Source organism: Cydia strobilella, chromosome 24 (assembly GCF_947568885.1).
Source record: "Cydia strobilella chromosome 24, ilCydStro3.1, whole genome shotgun sequence".
Classification (NCBI taxonomy): Eukaryota; Metazoa; Arthropoda; class Insecta; order Lepidoptera; family Tortricidae; genus Cydia; species Cydia strobilella.
In genome coordinates, this window is record NC_086064.1 from 4,946,727 (window position 1) to 4,964,180 (window position 17,454).

Here is a 17,454-nt window from a genome sequence, read left to right on the forward strand (position 1 = left end):
GCATTCCCTAGTCGTGGCCAGATCATAGGTTTTTAACATTTTAGAATTGATCTCTATAAATGGTTGTGGTTAATGGTTAAGTTAGGTTTGATTTATTTATGATGTGGCCAACCCATCGTTTAATAAAATGATTGTTACATCATGAAATTATCAATTCTAAGGGCCACGACATACATGTATACACCGTGTTTTTCCAGGCTGCATTCCTGAGCGTAAATTATGTTAATTACTCAAAGACCGGCATTCTGATTAACTTGGATTAACTCCAGTTTGAAGATGAGCAATAATTTGTTTTTTTATCTGACAAGGACTTTCCGATTGTGTACACTATGCGCTAGGGTACTCGTATAAGACACCGCTACAAAGGAGACCCTCGATTGTGCTAAGCATTTGGGCTCAGAACAAACTGGAGCATATTTGATTAAAACTGACCTTTCATTAAACACAATCGATGACGATGGTAAAAACAGAATTACGAATTAAGTAAATCATGAATCTGACAAAAAAATCTTTTAAATACATACATATCTAGGTATACTCATACTATTCCGTAAAATTAGTGGCGTTTCTTTTTTAGGAAATAGACAAATTCTGGCATATATGTAAATAAAACTGTAATCGTGTTCTCATATAATGTAAAGTAATATGTTGATCTTGGTCGTAGTTCATTTTTTTTTATGCGAGTGAACAAATTGATAACTAACAATTTGTAACAATTCTTTCAACGTAATAAGGTTTATCGTAGGGCATCCAGTGGCGCCCTCATCAGGGGGATTGTGTTTACTAATAAATTAATCCATTTCCGTATAATCCAGTATACTCATGATGTAGTCCTGCTGATTCCCCAACCTTTGGTCTATGTGATATAGTTTTATATTATTTACTTTTGACATCATCACCTTATCGGAGAAAAGTGGTCACTATTTGCCTAAAAAAGGGAAACTCCGACTCACTTTTAATTAAAATTTACTTTTAGTAAAAATACACCATTACAGTTTCGTTTTAACACATATTCTTATTAATATTGACAAATCTTGGACTCCAGCTTAAAAACGTGATTTGTGTCTCCCGAGTATTTATGGGTTATTACTTATTCACACTAAATAATTCCCAGTAGTTACCAGTGGTAAAAGGTGGGAAAAAAATCCCAGTAGTTACCACCGGTAAGAACTTGGTGGTAACTAGTGGCAATAACCCGTATTTATAGAAAGTATTTTACATATTAACAAACAGACCAATACGAGTAAGTATAGGTATTTACTACTTAAATAGGGTACAGTACATTGTCTATTTATGACACGTTCTAAAAACAAGCAGATTTGTAATTTAAAACAACTTGGCACTAAAAATGATCCACATAATGACATTTTAAAGTAAAAGTTAGCATTGACGATTAATGCGACCGAAGCGTACTTGTTGAAAGGATGCCTGGCCCGTAGCATTTACATTTGACCAGTAATATGGAACTGATAATTACATATTCTATCTACTTATCTATCTATTTTATAAATAATAAGAACATTCGTGCCAAATTTCACCAAGGGTTGCATTTCTCTTTATGTATACGTTTATGCTTTCTAAAACTTGAAGGATGTGCGAATTTCTTATGGCAAATTTCGCAAGTATGTGGCTTCTCACCAGTGTGAGTACGATAATGGAATTTCAAGGTAGATAGTACTGTAAATTCTTTATTGCATATGTCGCACGAATGCGGTTTCTCTCCAGTGTGGATTCGGCTATGAACAATTAAAGCCGACTTATGTGTAAATTGCTTATTACACGCTTCACATGAATGCAATTTAAGCCCATCGTGTGTCAGCATGTGGCCTTTTAAATTAGTTTTTGTTCGGAACAGCTTAAGACATATTTCGCATGAGAAGGATTTTTGTCCTGTATGTATTAAATTATGGGCTCTTAGACTACTTTTTTGTGTAAATCGCTTGTTACATGTTTCACAGAAAAATGGTTTTACCCCCTTATGACCATTAATGTGCACAGTTAGTTGAGTCTCACGTATAAACTGTTTTCCACAAGTGTCACAACAGAATAGTTTATTTCCCGTGTGCGTAAGAATATGTTTATTCAAGGTACCTTTAAGTGTGAATTGCTTTTTACATACTTCACAAGAGTAAGGCTTTTCACCTGTGTGCACACGTTTGTGTATGTTCAAAGTAAACAGTTCTGAAAATTGCCTTTTACAAATTTCGCAAGTAAACCGATAATTACCTGTATGAATTAACATATGTTTGTTTAATGTGCCCTTTAATGCAAACTGTTTTTTGCATACTTCACAGGAGTGAGACTTTTCTCCAGTGTGGATTAATTTATGTTTAATCAGGTTCGAGTTCTGTGAAAACTGCCTTTGACAAATATCACAAGAGAATTGATATCCTCCAGTATGACATTTAAAATGCGCTTTTAAAGTACATTCATATTTAAACCCTTTTTTGCACACTTCACATTTGTAAGGTTTTTCTCTCGTGTGTACGCGCTTATGAATATTTAAGTTATATTGTTTTGTAAATGTTTTGTTGCATGTTTCACAGGAAAATCTCTTGTCCTTGGTGTGACATTTTAAATGGGCGATTAAATGAAATTTATGTGTGAATTCTTTTTGGCAAAGTTGACACGAATGTTGTTCCTTTCCAGCATGTACTAAGAGATGTCTATCCAGACAAGATTGTTGTGTAAATTGTTTTTTGCATATGTGACAAGAGATTTTTCCTTCGGCGGAGTGAGTACGTAAATGTTTAATTAAATTATATTTTAACTTATAAGATTTATGGCAAGTGTCACATGTGTATGATGTTTTCTTGATTCGAGGGGTGTGAACGAGGTCCTTTGTCTTCTCAGTGACGTGGTTGCGCTGGTGACTTCTGAGGCTGTTCTTGTTGTCGCAGGTTTTCTTCTGCGCCTTATAAGCGAGCGACGTTGTATCAACTGTCGATATGAAAGTATCATCTGTACTGTCCAATGCCACTGGAAAAGATGTTGTCATATGTTTACAAATGTAAAGCAGTACCGAACATATTCTTCGTTTTTAGGGTTCCGTACCAAAAAGGTACAAAAGGAACCCTTATGGTGAGACTCCGTCTGTCTGTCACATTGCTAAATATCTCGAGAACTACTTGAGCTATCGATTTGAAATTTGGAATAATTATGAACAACGCTAACTGTCTGGGTTAGCGTTGTTCATAATTATTTCAAATGTGACGTACTATCCGACCGGATACCGGATATAGTTCGTTCGTTCTTATTAGAAAGAATCATCACTTACCATCAGGTGGAATCGTGGTCAAACGCCTGCCTATTCATCATAAAAAAAAAAAAAAGAAAGAAGGTAAGCAATCTTGACGTGTCTTTTTATTAAAAATCACTTATGAAATATGAGTCCCAGCAAATATGTTACAATTATAAATCATATACGATTTTTTACATTCTTTTGCTTTCATAAGTAATATAAACTAATTTTTTTATTTTTCAATACAAAGACACGTCGAGGTTGTTTACCTTTTTTTCTCATGCTAAAAAAACGAACTATAGTAACTTTGCTTGATTTTGGGGCAAACAAATGGAATCTAAAAAACAGTCACAGTCTCATCATCATTAATCATTGTATTATTTGTGTTTATAGCCAAATACGCAAGCGCACGCGTACTATAAACGAACTTACTCCACATACATAACATGATAAAACACGAACCTATAAATTAGTCCGCGCGAACGTTAATTACGAAACAGGTCAAAACCCTGCAAAACTAAAAATGTTCAGCCAGCCGATGGTCTGGACGAATATCCGGTATCTGGCCAAACAACTATCCATTGAACCAATTTTTTAACATGCAGATATGTCTGCGAGCGATACTCGAAATTTTATATTAAAGGAAAAAATGGAAAAAGTTACGCCACCCCAAAGGCGTGAATACATAAGGGAAGGAATGAAAGATTTGCAAGGTTCTGGTAGGCTTCCGTAGCTCAATTGGTTAAGAGCAACGCACGGATTGCGGAGGTTGCGGGTTCAAGTCCTGCCGGAAGCGTAACTTCCATTTTTTCCTTTAATATAAAATTTCTATCCATTGCATCTCTACAATAAACTTACACAAGGTTGCTTTATCACTCGTGATAACATCACTAGTGTTTTCCAACTTGACTGCAGATTCTTCATCTAAAACAACATGAAACTAAATTATGTACATATCTCAATACATTACAACAACATATTTTTTAGCCTAATACTGCTTATGTTAAGTTAAAGTATTCTTATCCTGAGTTTGACTTGCCAGATCCATGACTCTCATTACCCATCGCAAAAAGCGTGGACAACACTACAAAGATGATGATCTTACTTTTAAAACGTAGAGCTTCCTGCAGCTCGGCCTGGCTGCGCTGCACTTGCAGCTTGAAGTTATTTGCATCTCGGAGACACCCCACGCACACATCGCAGATCCCACTGTCACTAAATTGAACTAGCTGAAAGTTAGACATTGATTTCATAATTGTATTGTATTGCGATATAGACAGCTTTCCACAACTCATTGACTAGCAACTATTTTGCTAAATTTACTATCAAACTGATATAATTTCAATATAACATTTAAAACTTTCGCGTTTTGAACACATATTAAATCACATTTACAGTTACGCCGCGACCACGACGAAACCTGTGTCGAAACGTCGGTAAAGGTAACAAAATAAATTCGCGATAGACCCGATTGTAATTGTTATTTAATATGATATAATTTCACTCCGTCATATCTAGATCACTTTACTTACATGAATATTGAAGCACTCTTTTAGCATGTCTGAATATATCTCTGTTTTGTCGAGATATGTATACACTGAGGTCAGGCCTTTGTCCGGCGGCCGCCGCAAGCAGCAGCGACACGAATGCAGCACGTCCATTACGGTGTTTCTTTTACATTATTCATAATCAAAACATTTTCATTCGGACTATTTAAAGCCATATTATGAATTTTATCAATCGACTATTAAAATTACAACTGGTCAAGGATTTTGGCACTTAACTTGACAGTTTACTGAACTGACAGCTGACTTTTTGAGTTTATTTTTTATTCTTATTTTATGGCCTGGTTACGAGACCTTTAAGCTAAGTCTTTATCAAAGAATATGTCTTTATTAAGCCAATCAGACGGGAACAATTTTGTCGCCAATCTGATTAATTAAATTGTCTGATCAAATCAGGTGTGGACGCAAACGCCAATGAGGGCTATCGTTTTTTTGCTCACCAGTTGGCGCCTCTGTTGATAGTGGTCCAAAAGACTAAAGAACAGCTGTCAGTCATTGAAGTGACAAGTGACATTTGACATTTCGAACTATGGAAAAGACCACCGTGGTTCTCTGGTACTCGGAAGTCCTTGCCAAAGAACATTACTTCAACGATCGTTCGCCTCCGACTGGGCCACGTTTGCACCCCTGTTCGCTGGAAAAAAATGCGTGTTCGAGACCACTCTCTATGTGAATGTGGTCTGGCGGAGGGTACTCTCGAACACGTATTTTGGAATTGTAATCGTCTCGTCACCCCCTTGTATGACATCCTCCCCCCTAAAATTCCCCGTCCTGTTAACATTAATTTCCTCCTTACATTAGTTACCTCCCCTTTTGTGAACGTTTTAGCTAAACACATTAAAAACAATAACCTGTATTTGTAGTAGTTAGTTTTAATAATATATGTTTGTTTTGTCCTGGTAGATCTACATTCGATTCTCATCTGAGTGAACTGCGTCGTGGATATTCACCGGCCAATTGTCTTCATAAAGCACGTGCCTTCCTAAACCTTGACGTTGGCGGAATCATCGACAATATCGATGGAGCCATAATACCCAAAGATTGATTGATTACACTAGCGCCCCTAGCGGCGAATTCATACGCGTTAGCCCTCATTTGGTTCGCCGTTTTTGACATATATCAATCCCCTCACCACTCGTGCGCGAATCGATCAGATCGACTGATTTGATCAGAAAAGAAATTGGTGTCAATCTCCAATTTTAGATTTATGGTGATATTTGAGCGCTTTATATAAATTAAAAAGAAATGCCCCCAAACGCGAGTACTAGCGTGACCTTGCTTGAACCGGTTGTGACTTGTGACGCGCTTGGCGTGGCTGGCCCTGACTAGTCAGGTTTTGGCTACGCCGGTCGCGACATCGGTCTGGGCAAACATGGCCCAGGTCCCAGGTCTTGGCTACGGCCCTGGGGCTTCCGGTCTAAACGCTGGATTCGGATACTGGATAAACGATGCTCCGATATAACTAAGACTGAACTTGTATAAGTTTTGAGTATGTATTACTCATCCTCCTTATGAACCCTGGCAGTACCTACTGGAACTTAGGTTTGGTGCAACATAGGCGCACACTGTTTTGATCATTCGACTCGTCTTGATGAGCAACTTGGGAGAGCAGTACTCATGATAGAGCTGATGCTGATCCGTGGCAGTACCTAGTGGAACTTAGGATTGGTGCAACATAGGCACACGCTCCGACTCGTCTTGATGAGCACTTAGGAGAGCAGTACCCATGATAGAGCTGATGCTGAACCCTGGCAGTACCTAGTGAATCTAAGGTTTGGTGCAACATAGGCACACGCTGTTTTAGTCATCCGACTCGTCTTGATGAGCACTTAGGAGAGCAGTACCCATGATAGAGCTGATGCTGAACCCTGGCAGTACCTAGTGGAACTAAGGTTTGGTTGACATATCAGTCAAATTTGACAGATTGACAGTTTTTTTGTCATTTTCAGGGAAAATTATCTTTTTGGGATAGAATTTAGCACCAAGTAACATTGTTAAGTGTAGATTTATACTATCTGTCAAAATTGTCATTTTTGACAGTTTTGGATTCCAGATCGAAACGGCTTGTCCAATTTTGATAGGACCTTCAACATTAGTCATGGGATGGAAAATGTAGTTTGACACATCTGTCAAAACTTACATACAAAATTAACATGTTTTGTTAAAGTTTTGTACTAAGTGACATAGTTTAGTGTTGTTTGACATATCAGTCAAATTTGACAGATTGACAGTTTTTGTCATTTTCAGTGAAAATTATCTTTTTGGGATATAATTTAGCACCAAGTGACATTGTTAAGTGTAAATTTATACAATCTGTCAAAATTGTCATTTTGAGACATTTTGACATTTTTGGATCCCGAATCGAAACGGTTTGTCCGATTTTGATAGGACCTTCAACATTAGTCATGGGATGGAAAATGTAGTTTGACACATCTGTCAAAACTGTCAAAATTGACAGTTTGACAGTTTTTGTCATTTTTAGTGAAAATTAACATGTTTTGTTAAAGTTTGGTACTAAGTGACATAGTTTAGTGTTGTTTGACATATCAGTCAAATTTGACAGATTGACAGTTTTTGTCATTTTCAGTGAAAATTATCTTTTTGGGATATAATTTAGCACCAAGTCACATTGTCAAGTGTAGATTTATACTATCTGTCAAAATTGACAGTTTGTGACATTTTGACAGTTTTGGATCCCAAAACGAAACGGCTTGTCCGATTTTGATAGGACCTTCATTGCCTTCATCATTAGTCATGGGATGGAAAATGTAGTTTGACACATCTGTCAAAACTGTGAAAATTGACAGTTTGGCAGTTTTTGTAATTTTTTGTGAAAATTAACGTTTTGTTAAAGTTTGGTACTAAGTGACATATCAGTCAAGTTTGACAGATTTACAGTTTTTGTCATTTTCAGTGAAAATTATCTTTTTGGGATATAATTTAGCAAACAAACCATGTTCATTTTCACTAAAAAAGACAAAAACTGTCAATCTGTCTAATTTGACTGATATGTCAAACAACACTAAACAAAACTTTAACTTCAATGGCCATTAACGTCTCAAAAATTTAATTCGAATTAACTTTAATGCAATTGGTGCGTAATGCAATTGGTTAATGGCGGAACTAATGGTTAATGCAATTGATCAATGGTTAATTAAAATTAACAATTACGGCCAACACTGCTACATATAGCCAAAATAATTTCGCTACCCAAGCGGTACCCTGTACCTGTACCAAATGTAATGACGAAACATGTAAACAAGCGAGTATAATTTCTTTCTAGTATAAAATAATTCTTTTATAATACAATAGTAAGTACATTTGCACTGGATTTAGTATTTTCGTACCAAATAACAATAATAAGGATTTTAAAATTTAAGTACAGTTAGTGTCGTTATAATTGTTTTCAGTATGCTTCACGAAGGATCAAGATTATTTAATCCATCATTGTAGTGCGAGCGAGAGGGAAAACGTGATAGAAGGGATCGGCATACTGAGCTCGCACAGCCCGCCGCAGCGCGTAAAATACCTAAACTAGCTCAACGCCGAAATGTAATAGCGCTCTGAACTGTGTCTGGCAAGTGTCGCAGGTGTAGGGTTGTCGGTCAGCCCTGGGGGCGGGTGTGTCGTGCACACTGCTGGCGGGGCTCGGCTCGCGGTGTGACGTCACGGAACACGGCTGACTCGCCGCGGGGAGTCGCGGAGGCGCTCGAGCCTCACGCAGCAAGCCTGAGCGAGCTGTTCCCTGGCGCGGGCGGACACAAACAGCACCGGCTCCATCCTCGCTCCAGCGGTGCCGTCTAATTCAACTAAAACAACTTGATTTGAGTTTATGGGTACCTACTTTATTGGCGTGAAGAGTAACGCGGTTACCGCGCATTTCTATCGTCAAAGTGAATAGTGTATAGACACTATAGACAGTTACTGTCATGGTAAATTATGTAGCCACCGTAAATTTACTGCCATCTTTCGACAGAAGATTAAAACTGTTAGAATGTCATTTGACTTTGATCCTTATTCTTTTACTGATATGTGTTAATTTGTTAAATATCAAAAAGTAACGCCATCTATTCGACACTAGGCCAAAGGTATGGTGCAATCTTTTCGAGCGATGACGCCATACCTTTGGCCTAGTGTCGAGTAGATGGCGGTACTTTTTGATATTTAACAAATTTAATACATATTAGTGAAAGAATAAGGATCAAACTAAAATGGGGTTCTAAAAGTTTTTTTTCTGTCGAAAAATGGCAGTAAATGTACGGTGGCTACATAACTGACAGTAACTCTTAACTCTCTATACACTATACTATACATCTATGCTCCTTGCTATCGCGTATCAATATCAGTACTTCGTTTTCAAGATAGTGAATAATTACTATCTGATACAGGTGGGTCATACTCATTCTACTTTTACCTATAGTTGTAAAAAAACAAAAAAAAGTATAAAGCGTATATTTTGCGTCAACCACAACCCACAACCGACGAACTGAGTAACGTCGATCAGCAGCACAGAAAACCGCCTATAGAAGCCTAATATTGGCCATTTTGTTCGCGACGGAAATCACCAACCTCTGAGGTGCGGGGCGGGTGCGGGGCGGGGGTGCTCACGGCGTTGTGATTGGTCGTTCCAAACGACACGTGTAAGCGTAGGGATGGGACATGTTCATTACAGGCAGTGGTACTGGTACCAGTTGTACTATAATTTACTGTGGTAAAATTGTTATCAATAAAGTCTACAGAAACAATACTTAATAATATTAAAAGAATATAATATTTCATTAAGTAGGTACTTTATAAATGAAACTAAACAAAATATTTAGCATATGTATGAAATTTAATACACGGTGTTGCATATATTTTGTGGTGAAATTTACATTCATGAGATTTACACAGTATGTACTTAGTAAAAGCGTTAAAAAAATAAGGTGCTTCTGAGTAACTCCAACTTCCGTACTTTTTAGTATTTGTTGTTATAGCGGCAACAGAAATACATCTGTGAAAATTTCAACTGTCTTACTATCACGGTTCATGACATACAGCCTGGTGACAGACGGACAGACAGTGGAGTCTTAGTAATAGGGTCCCGTTTTTACCCTTTGGGTACGGAACCCTAAAAATTAACTACGTAGGTATCTACCTACTAAGATAAACTACCAACTAAATAAAACTACAGATTCTACATATTAATTACTATCAATAAAAAAGAATCCCAGTTTTCTTTTATATTTTTTTAAATGGTACAATACGGTACGAACGAAATCACGAAGTTTCCGCAACTGACGAAACCATCACCGTCACATCACTAGTCGTTAACGTGAAAGGGATAGCACATTGCATTTTCATGTTGACGAAAAGGGACGGGCATACTTCGTTGCTGCTCAGCACAACCGTGTTGACCAGTATAAAATGAACCCCGCTGACAAGAAACAATTTTCAACAAAACAATGAATTTCACAATTAACAGGAATGTTATTCCATCTGTTTTGTATTTGGAAGTCTTAGATGACTTGCCACACCATTTTACGCTGCAATATAAATTAGCGAACGAATTCAATTATTTACGATTTATTTTCGTACAGACGTGCACACTGCTAATAGGTCGTATTCTTGGGCGCAACTGATCGGAGCGGCGCGCGAGCAATCTTATATAAGACCTATACACCATACGGGCGGTGACCGCGAGTCGTCCTATAAGCTCGGTCTATAGGCGGTTTTCTGTGATCAGCAGTGACTGTAAATACAGTAAAATTTAGCGAATATTGTAACGGTGACAGATATTACTTGCACTGTACACAACAACATGCAAGCAAGGTTTTGGCTGCCTTTACATTAAGGCAGAGATAAAAGGAGTCATTCGGGAATCAACCTCCTCTCACCTCCGCCTCAGTGGAAAGGCAGCTTTTTTCCTATGGTTTTGCGAGTACTCACGCAATATGCAGTCCTCGTCGCTCGCCGCGTCCGACTCCTCAACAATAAAGCACTCTTGTTCGGTCAAGCTCGACTCTGAAGCAAAAATAGGGCATTAAATTTCTGAAAAAAACGCATAGTTGAGACTTGAGAACTGCCAATAGGCTAGATGACAAATTTTCATTAATGGATTAATCGATCAGGTTTATTTTTAGGATCAAATGTCTATATGGGACCCATTGCATTAAAGCACTACAAAAGTCAGAAATGATAGTCAAAGTCCGACAGTCGTACTTCACTCGCGAAACGCTCCAAACAAAACGATAAGTGAACGTGACGTCATGTTCACTGAGAGCCCATTTTGAATGTATGGACAAAATAAGAAAATTGCGTTTTTGTCGGTGAAATATTGCGTTTATGTATATAGTTGCTGTACAAATTTGTTTTTATAAAATGTAAGAAATCGAATGGTACCCTTAGTTTTTTCCTTTTTGGAAGTTGAAAAATTATTTATATTTTGAAACTTTCAAGTCCTGTATTTTTGTATGATTTCCATATATTATTTTAATATCTACATTATTGTGATAAATGACTCATTAGCTATCTATGTTATCTATGTGATTAAGATTTTGTTATAAAATTCAACATGTGTAATCATCCCTATTATCTAAGGCTAATCTGAAGAAGCTTTTGCTTCCCAACCAAGCGTGATTGGGTTATGTACTGATTTCTATTATTTTTTGTTGCCACGTGTTTTTTTTATTTTTATGTATGCAATATATGTTTCAACTAATTAAAATTCATTTATTTCAAGTATCTGTGTGTGTGTACATAATACAAACATTAAAAAAAAACACAAACAACAAAAAATTACAATTAGGGTAGGTAACCGTGGTAAAAACATTGACACCCGTCATCTATTTCTCAATGTGTTTACCACAGTGCTGCAGGGCGTATGAAGTCCGCAGCAAAATGTGATATAAGGACAAAACTTGTCCGCAATCATTTCTAGGACGCTGTTGGAGCTGGCGCGGACGCGTCGCACGTTGCACCAGGGACGCGGCTCGCAGGCGCATAGTAGCTTTAAAATAGGGCTCGCGGTCGAATCCGTGTTTCGTTTACACGTTTCGAATACCCGTTTCCGAATAATACGTAAACGGTTTTCTGGCCCGTTCCACACGTTTAATTAAGAAACGTGTAGTTAAGACCCGTGTACACGGATAAACGGGTATTCGAAGATACGTATCTTATTTATCCGTGGCTCCGGACACGTCCTTGACGATAGTAGCGAAGGAACGAACGCCAGCTACAAATGAATAGACAAAAGATTCATGACGAGTTTCTGTCATATTTAACCTTATTCCGTGGGTCATAGAGTCGAAATTCAATAAACGGTTTAGAAACTCCTTTCTTGAGCAGGTAGTTTTTGCTTGCAATAGGTATTAAGAGTATTCACGCTTCTTATCAAAGTATAGTATTTTATATAGCACTTTAAATAGCTACTTTTTTTTACGTTGCGGGTTAGCAATATAATAAAAAAACATGCTAGTACCTATTTAAAAAAATATTAGAACCATCTAGTTTAGTATGTAGGCAGGAAGTCAAACTAATGTTCGAAATTGGCATTAAGTAAGTATTTATAAAAAAAATACAATTTTAACTTGCTTCTTTATTTTTAGTTTAATTTAAGAACATGATATGAAATTGTATTTCTTGTCATATAATGTAGGTACACCTTATAAAACAAAGTCCCCCGCCGGGTCCGTATGTCTGTCTGTATGTTCGCGATAACAAGACCTCACCTATGAATGAAGTTTTTCTTTGGGAATGTTTATGTGTATATTTTGTTAAGGTTTTGTTTAAATTGGTAGAAATATGACGATGTTTGCTAATGAAGTTAGAAAAAATCACGCTGGCTTAATCGAAAACGCTGCCCAATCTATTTGATATCAATGTATGGTGGACTTGTCTCTCTTTCATTGGTCTACAAAAAAGTGCGCGATGGCTGTCTGTCTATATTTTAAGAATAAACAACCCATTATTAACTTCTAAAAAAACCGGACAAGTGCGAGTCAGACTCGCCCACCGAAGGTTCCGTACAAATACATCTGTAAAAATTTCAACTGTCTAGCTATCACGGTTCATGAGATACAGCCTAGTGAGTGGTGACAGACAAATGGACATTGAACTCTTAGTATTATTAGGCTTCCGAAGTGAATACTTGTTACAGAATGTATTTTATTATGCTTGACTCTCCATGCGAAGCCGGGGCGGGTCGCTATAGTTATTAATAAACACTTTAAATCAACTTGATAAAATTGCACCTTCTCAATAAATTCTAATTGTTTTTACTTTAGGTACCTCTTACCATGCAGTAAAACGCTTTTTAGTGCGGTGCAGCTACAAAACAATGGAAAACATTTTCTTGTGCAGATGTTTTGACCTTATTACAACGACATAAAGCTTGTAATTGGCGGTGACACTTGTGATAATAGTTTGGGAACCTACACGTTTTCGACGATGACAAACAAAAGGATATTGGAAAACAATGGATGGATGGACCACCGGTCGGCAACGTGCGCATTTAAGTTTATTACCTGAACGCTAGTGCGAAAGTGACCAATGTGAATTATGAATGATTACCAATTTAAAGATCTATCTTAATGTAATTAGCAATATTATCGCAAGTTATCCAAGGTAGTATGGGTTTTTATGGTTCTTGGGTAAAATTACTCGATAATCCCGCTTTTGTGTACCTACTAAAAACTTTTTGGCAGGTTTGTTGTTTTCGCAAAGCAGTAATAGATCCGAGATAAAAATAACCACGAAATAATTAAACTGTTATTTTTAATTAATATTGTATTCTGTCTGCACACCTCTTATTAACGAAAATACTATACCATTATGTAATTATAAAAAAAAACTATGATCGATATCAAATTTTTGTAATTAGCTTAGTAGCAATCGGTTTTACTAAATGATATAAATAGTTTAAAATAAAAATTATGTATACCTACTATTAAACATAGGAAGATTAGGAAGATGGCTCAGTACCTATGTTTTATCAATACGGTTAAAAACAATAAAAAAAAAAGTAATTGTGCGGTTTTATGAAACCACGATGCAAGTGAAACTTTTTTCGGATTGTAGGCATTTAACTAAAAAAAATCGGAAATTAATTCGATTTACGGTATTAAAATCGCGGTTTTAATCTTAACCTAATAAATTGGGGCGATAGAATAAAAGCTTCACTTTAAAAATCGTACGACAAACGAATTCATCTGAAGTCAACATAATAATAGTGGACCTTGTTACCATTGTACATTGGCTCAAACTGGTTCGGAGAATTCGGACCCGTTCGGAACGGTCTTAAGTACCCGTGTAAACGGAGATACGTGTCTGAGATACGTTTCTTGGGAACGTTCCTTCGAAACGTTTTCGAATCCCGGCGGTTCCGTGTAAACCGGGTTCTTAGTACCGCCGGGCTTAAGAACACGGGTATACGTTTCGGCGTGTAACACGGATACCGGGAGCCCTACTTTAAAACACGCCACATGCGCCTCCGCAAACATCCCTGACCTGACGCGCTGCAATATATTATAGTTATATTTTAGTATTGATTTATGTACGTTTACTACCTATGTATTTTATTTTATAATGTTATTTATGTATTTTATTTACTTTTGGACAATTTGGTTAGTTAACTTTAAAAATGTTATTGTGCATTATAGCGTGTGACAGAGACGGGATGCCTAAGCGTGCGTTAGTACGAGATAGCACGCCTAGTGGGCATCTTCCCAATAGAGCTAATCTAAGTAGACCCCGGTTCGCGTATTAACAGACTAAGCCGCGGGTCAATTTATAGTAGTCGCGTGCGCGGCCATGTTTGAGTATCGCGCGGAAGGCAACAGCGCTGCGCGCGAGTTTAGTTTTGGTAGCCGGTACCTTTGTGTATAGACGTGTGCGCGTATCCGACCCTACGACCGATCACGAGTATCATAGCATTGAATTGTAATAGTTTTAGTAATTTTAACGTATAGTGGACTGTATTGTATCATAAACCGTGTTCTTTAAGTATAATAAACTGTTTAACTTCAGTGCCGGTTATTATTATACCTACACCCGCTATAGCATCTAATATCTAATTTGAATTCTCCCCTCATCTACTCGAAGGTTAGCTGGAAGAGATCCCTTATAGGGATAAGTTCGCCTTTGTACTTCATTTTCTGTAAATTTTATGTAAACCTGTCAAGTGATTACTACTACTACTAAGTGGTGAAGATGGAAATATTGTGACGTAGTTTGAGCGATGGCGGTAGGAAGCGGCAGGGATTAGTCCGAACAATTCCTCGAAGCAGAATCAGTTTATTTGTATAACATAGGTATACATAGTGGTACTTTAAAATACATTTCGATCACTATGCTGAAGTACAAATTCAATGTCATCTTTACATAGCCGTCTAATAGGCGTCCGCTTTCCGTTGGATGCGGCCCAGAGGGATAAGCTGGTACTAGGGGCTCCTGCACGCAGATGAGAACAGGGCTTATAAAGCTGTAGGCGGTGGGCCGGTTTTAAATATTATCTGGATCTGTTGACCGTTTTTTATATGCTAAATAAAAGTCTTCTTTACTTAACGGTTCGTTAAACTTACTATTTTGTATTACTTATTTATATTTGTTTCAATAGTATTTTTGTTTAATGAGATGGTTAATCCATATAGGTACTAATATTATAAATGCGAAAGTCTGTTTTCTGTCTGTGTGTTCCCTCTTCACGCTTAAACCTCTGAATCGATTTAGATGAAATTTGACATAGAGATAGGTTGAGTCCCTGAGAAGGACATAGGATAGTTTTTATCCCGAAAATCATCCCTTAAGAAAGTAAAAAGCGGGGTGGAATTGAGATAATTAATGAAGTGCCTGCTAATCTGTGTGCATAATATGCTCAAATTGAATGATTGCTATGAGAATTTTTCCAGGCGCTATACTTATTTAGCTGCTGTTACTAAGTCCGCGCAGACGAAGTCGCGGGCAAAAGTTAGTATTTTATATGCCGCGTTGGGCATGAGGATGTGTGTGGCACGCTGGCACGTGATAGGCGATGTTTGAACGTAAATAGTTCTTCATTTCGTTGTTTGGACTGAAAGGCTATTATCATTGATTTCGCAAATTTTGTATGACGTCATAGTGCCTCAACTTTGGGAACTAATCAAATTATTTTATTAAATGTGTAAATGCAGGTTTTATTTTGACGAAACCTAAGGTGGATGAGCTTGCTGTAAGATGACGAAGCCTGCGTTGTGGAACTTGTGGATCTGAAGGTATGCTATGCTTAATGAAATAATTTTAAATGTAAAATCTAATTTAATTTTTAAGTACTAACATTATTTTTAAGAATATACTAACAAAAATTAAGATCATTGTTATCTTTATTTAATTTGATTTAATAAATGAAATTGAAATATGCTATTATTGAATATGTATCTCTAGGGGGTCCCTTTGTTTGACTTAATTATTGAAAGTCATAATGTAATGATTGTCATATTATCATTAGTCATAATTCTGAAACCGTTAACTTTTCAGGATTTTCCGAGGGTTATCCTATAGATAGGTTAGGTTTTTTTATGGCAATCCAGTAAAATAAAAAATCAAGTAACGCGTTTCTGAGAAAAACCAAATTATGACTAATGTAATGATAATATAACAATCATTACATTATGACTTTCAATAATTATGTCAAACAATAGAGACCCGAATCCCTAGGACACATCGCCACGGCATGCATTTTATAATATATTATATATACCTAGTCGGCTCATAAGTTCTGTCACTGGCCTTTAAAATTTAAATTTGGAACTCCTAAAACAAAAACCGTTCTGCATTTGAATTTCGAATCTTTATTAAATATTTGAGTAGTATAATTTTGCAATTTTCTGTTTTCTTCAACATGGAGTGGACGCTTAAAGATAGCCGTACCGCAATAATTGCACTATATCGTTGTGGTCACTCGCCGACTAAAATTTTTAAGCTACTTGAAAATTTAAAATTCTCTCTAAGATTTGTGTATCGTACCATAGAAAGATACAGTGAGGTCTCTAGTTTAAATGACAAGAAAAGAAGCGGTCGTCCGCGTACAGCTAGGACTCCAGCGGTTGTACAAGCAATTAGGGCACGCATTGCCAGAAATCCCGCTAGGAAACAAAAAGTTATGGCCCTCCAGATGGGTTTGAGCAAAAACACGGTGAAAAGAGTGCTTAATCAAGACCTGAGACTTCGTGGTTATAAACGAAAAACTGGCCATCTTCTCAATGGTCGGCTTAAAGCTTTAAGGCTTAAAAGATCTAAAGCTTTATTGAAGAAGTACGCTAAAAATAAGCACCGTTGTATACTGTTTTCGGACGAGAAAATTTTTGACATAGAAGAAAACTGTAATAAACAAAATGATAGAGTGTACGCTCGCAATAGTAAAGAAGCGTCTAATAGCATTCCCCGTATTCAAAGAGGTTCATCTGTGATGGTTTGGCTGGGAGTTTCTTATGCGGGCGTCACTAGTATGCATTTTTGTGAGAAAGGAGTAAAAACTAGTGCCAAAGTGTACCAAGACACGGTGTTGACTAATATTGTGAAACCACTATCCCATACGATGTTTCTAAACCAGCATTGGGTTTTCCAGCAGGACTCTGCTCCAGCCCATAAGGCAAAGTCTACACAAGCCTGGCTCGCCTCCAATAAAATCGACTT

At 37.1% G+C, this 17,454-nt stretch overlaps 2 protein-coding genes and 1 non-coding gene across 3 annotated transcripts in view; 1 reads left to right on the top strand and 2 right to left on the bottom strand.

Annotated features, from left to right (window-relative positions):
- LOC134752127 (heat shock 70 kDa protein cognate 5) overlaps nt 1-16,294 on the bottom strand; it is a 154,357-nt gene extending 138,063 nt beyond the window's left edge. The window contains exon 1 of the mRNA XM_063687709.1: nt 16,288-16,294. The gene's annotated coding sequence lies outside the window, so the exon portion shown is untranslated. The remainder of the gene's footprint in view (nt 1-16,287) is intronic.
- LOC134752138 (gastrula zinc finger protein XlCGF57.1-like) lies at nt 1,065-4,989 on the bottom strand. Its single transcript, XM_063687728.1, has 4 exons — nt 4,774-4,989; nt 4,347-4,470; nt 4,100-4,165; nt 1,065-2,979 (listed from the first exon to the last, which is right to left on the bottom strand). The coding sequence occupies exons 1-4, from the start codon at nt 4,900-4,902 to the stop codon at nt 1,535-1,537; spliced, it is 1,764 nt and encodes a 587-aa protein (XP_063543798.1). The 5' UTR covers nt 4,903-4,989; the 3' UTR covers nt 1,065-1,534.
- Nucleotides 3,965-4,037, top strand: Trnas-gga (transfer RNA serine (anticodon GGA)). The gene has a single exon. It is a non-coding gene; the product is annotated as a tRNA-Ser (tRNA).
- Nucleotides 16,295-17,454: the final 1,160 nt, after the last annotated feature.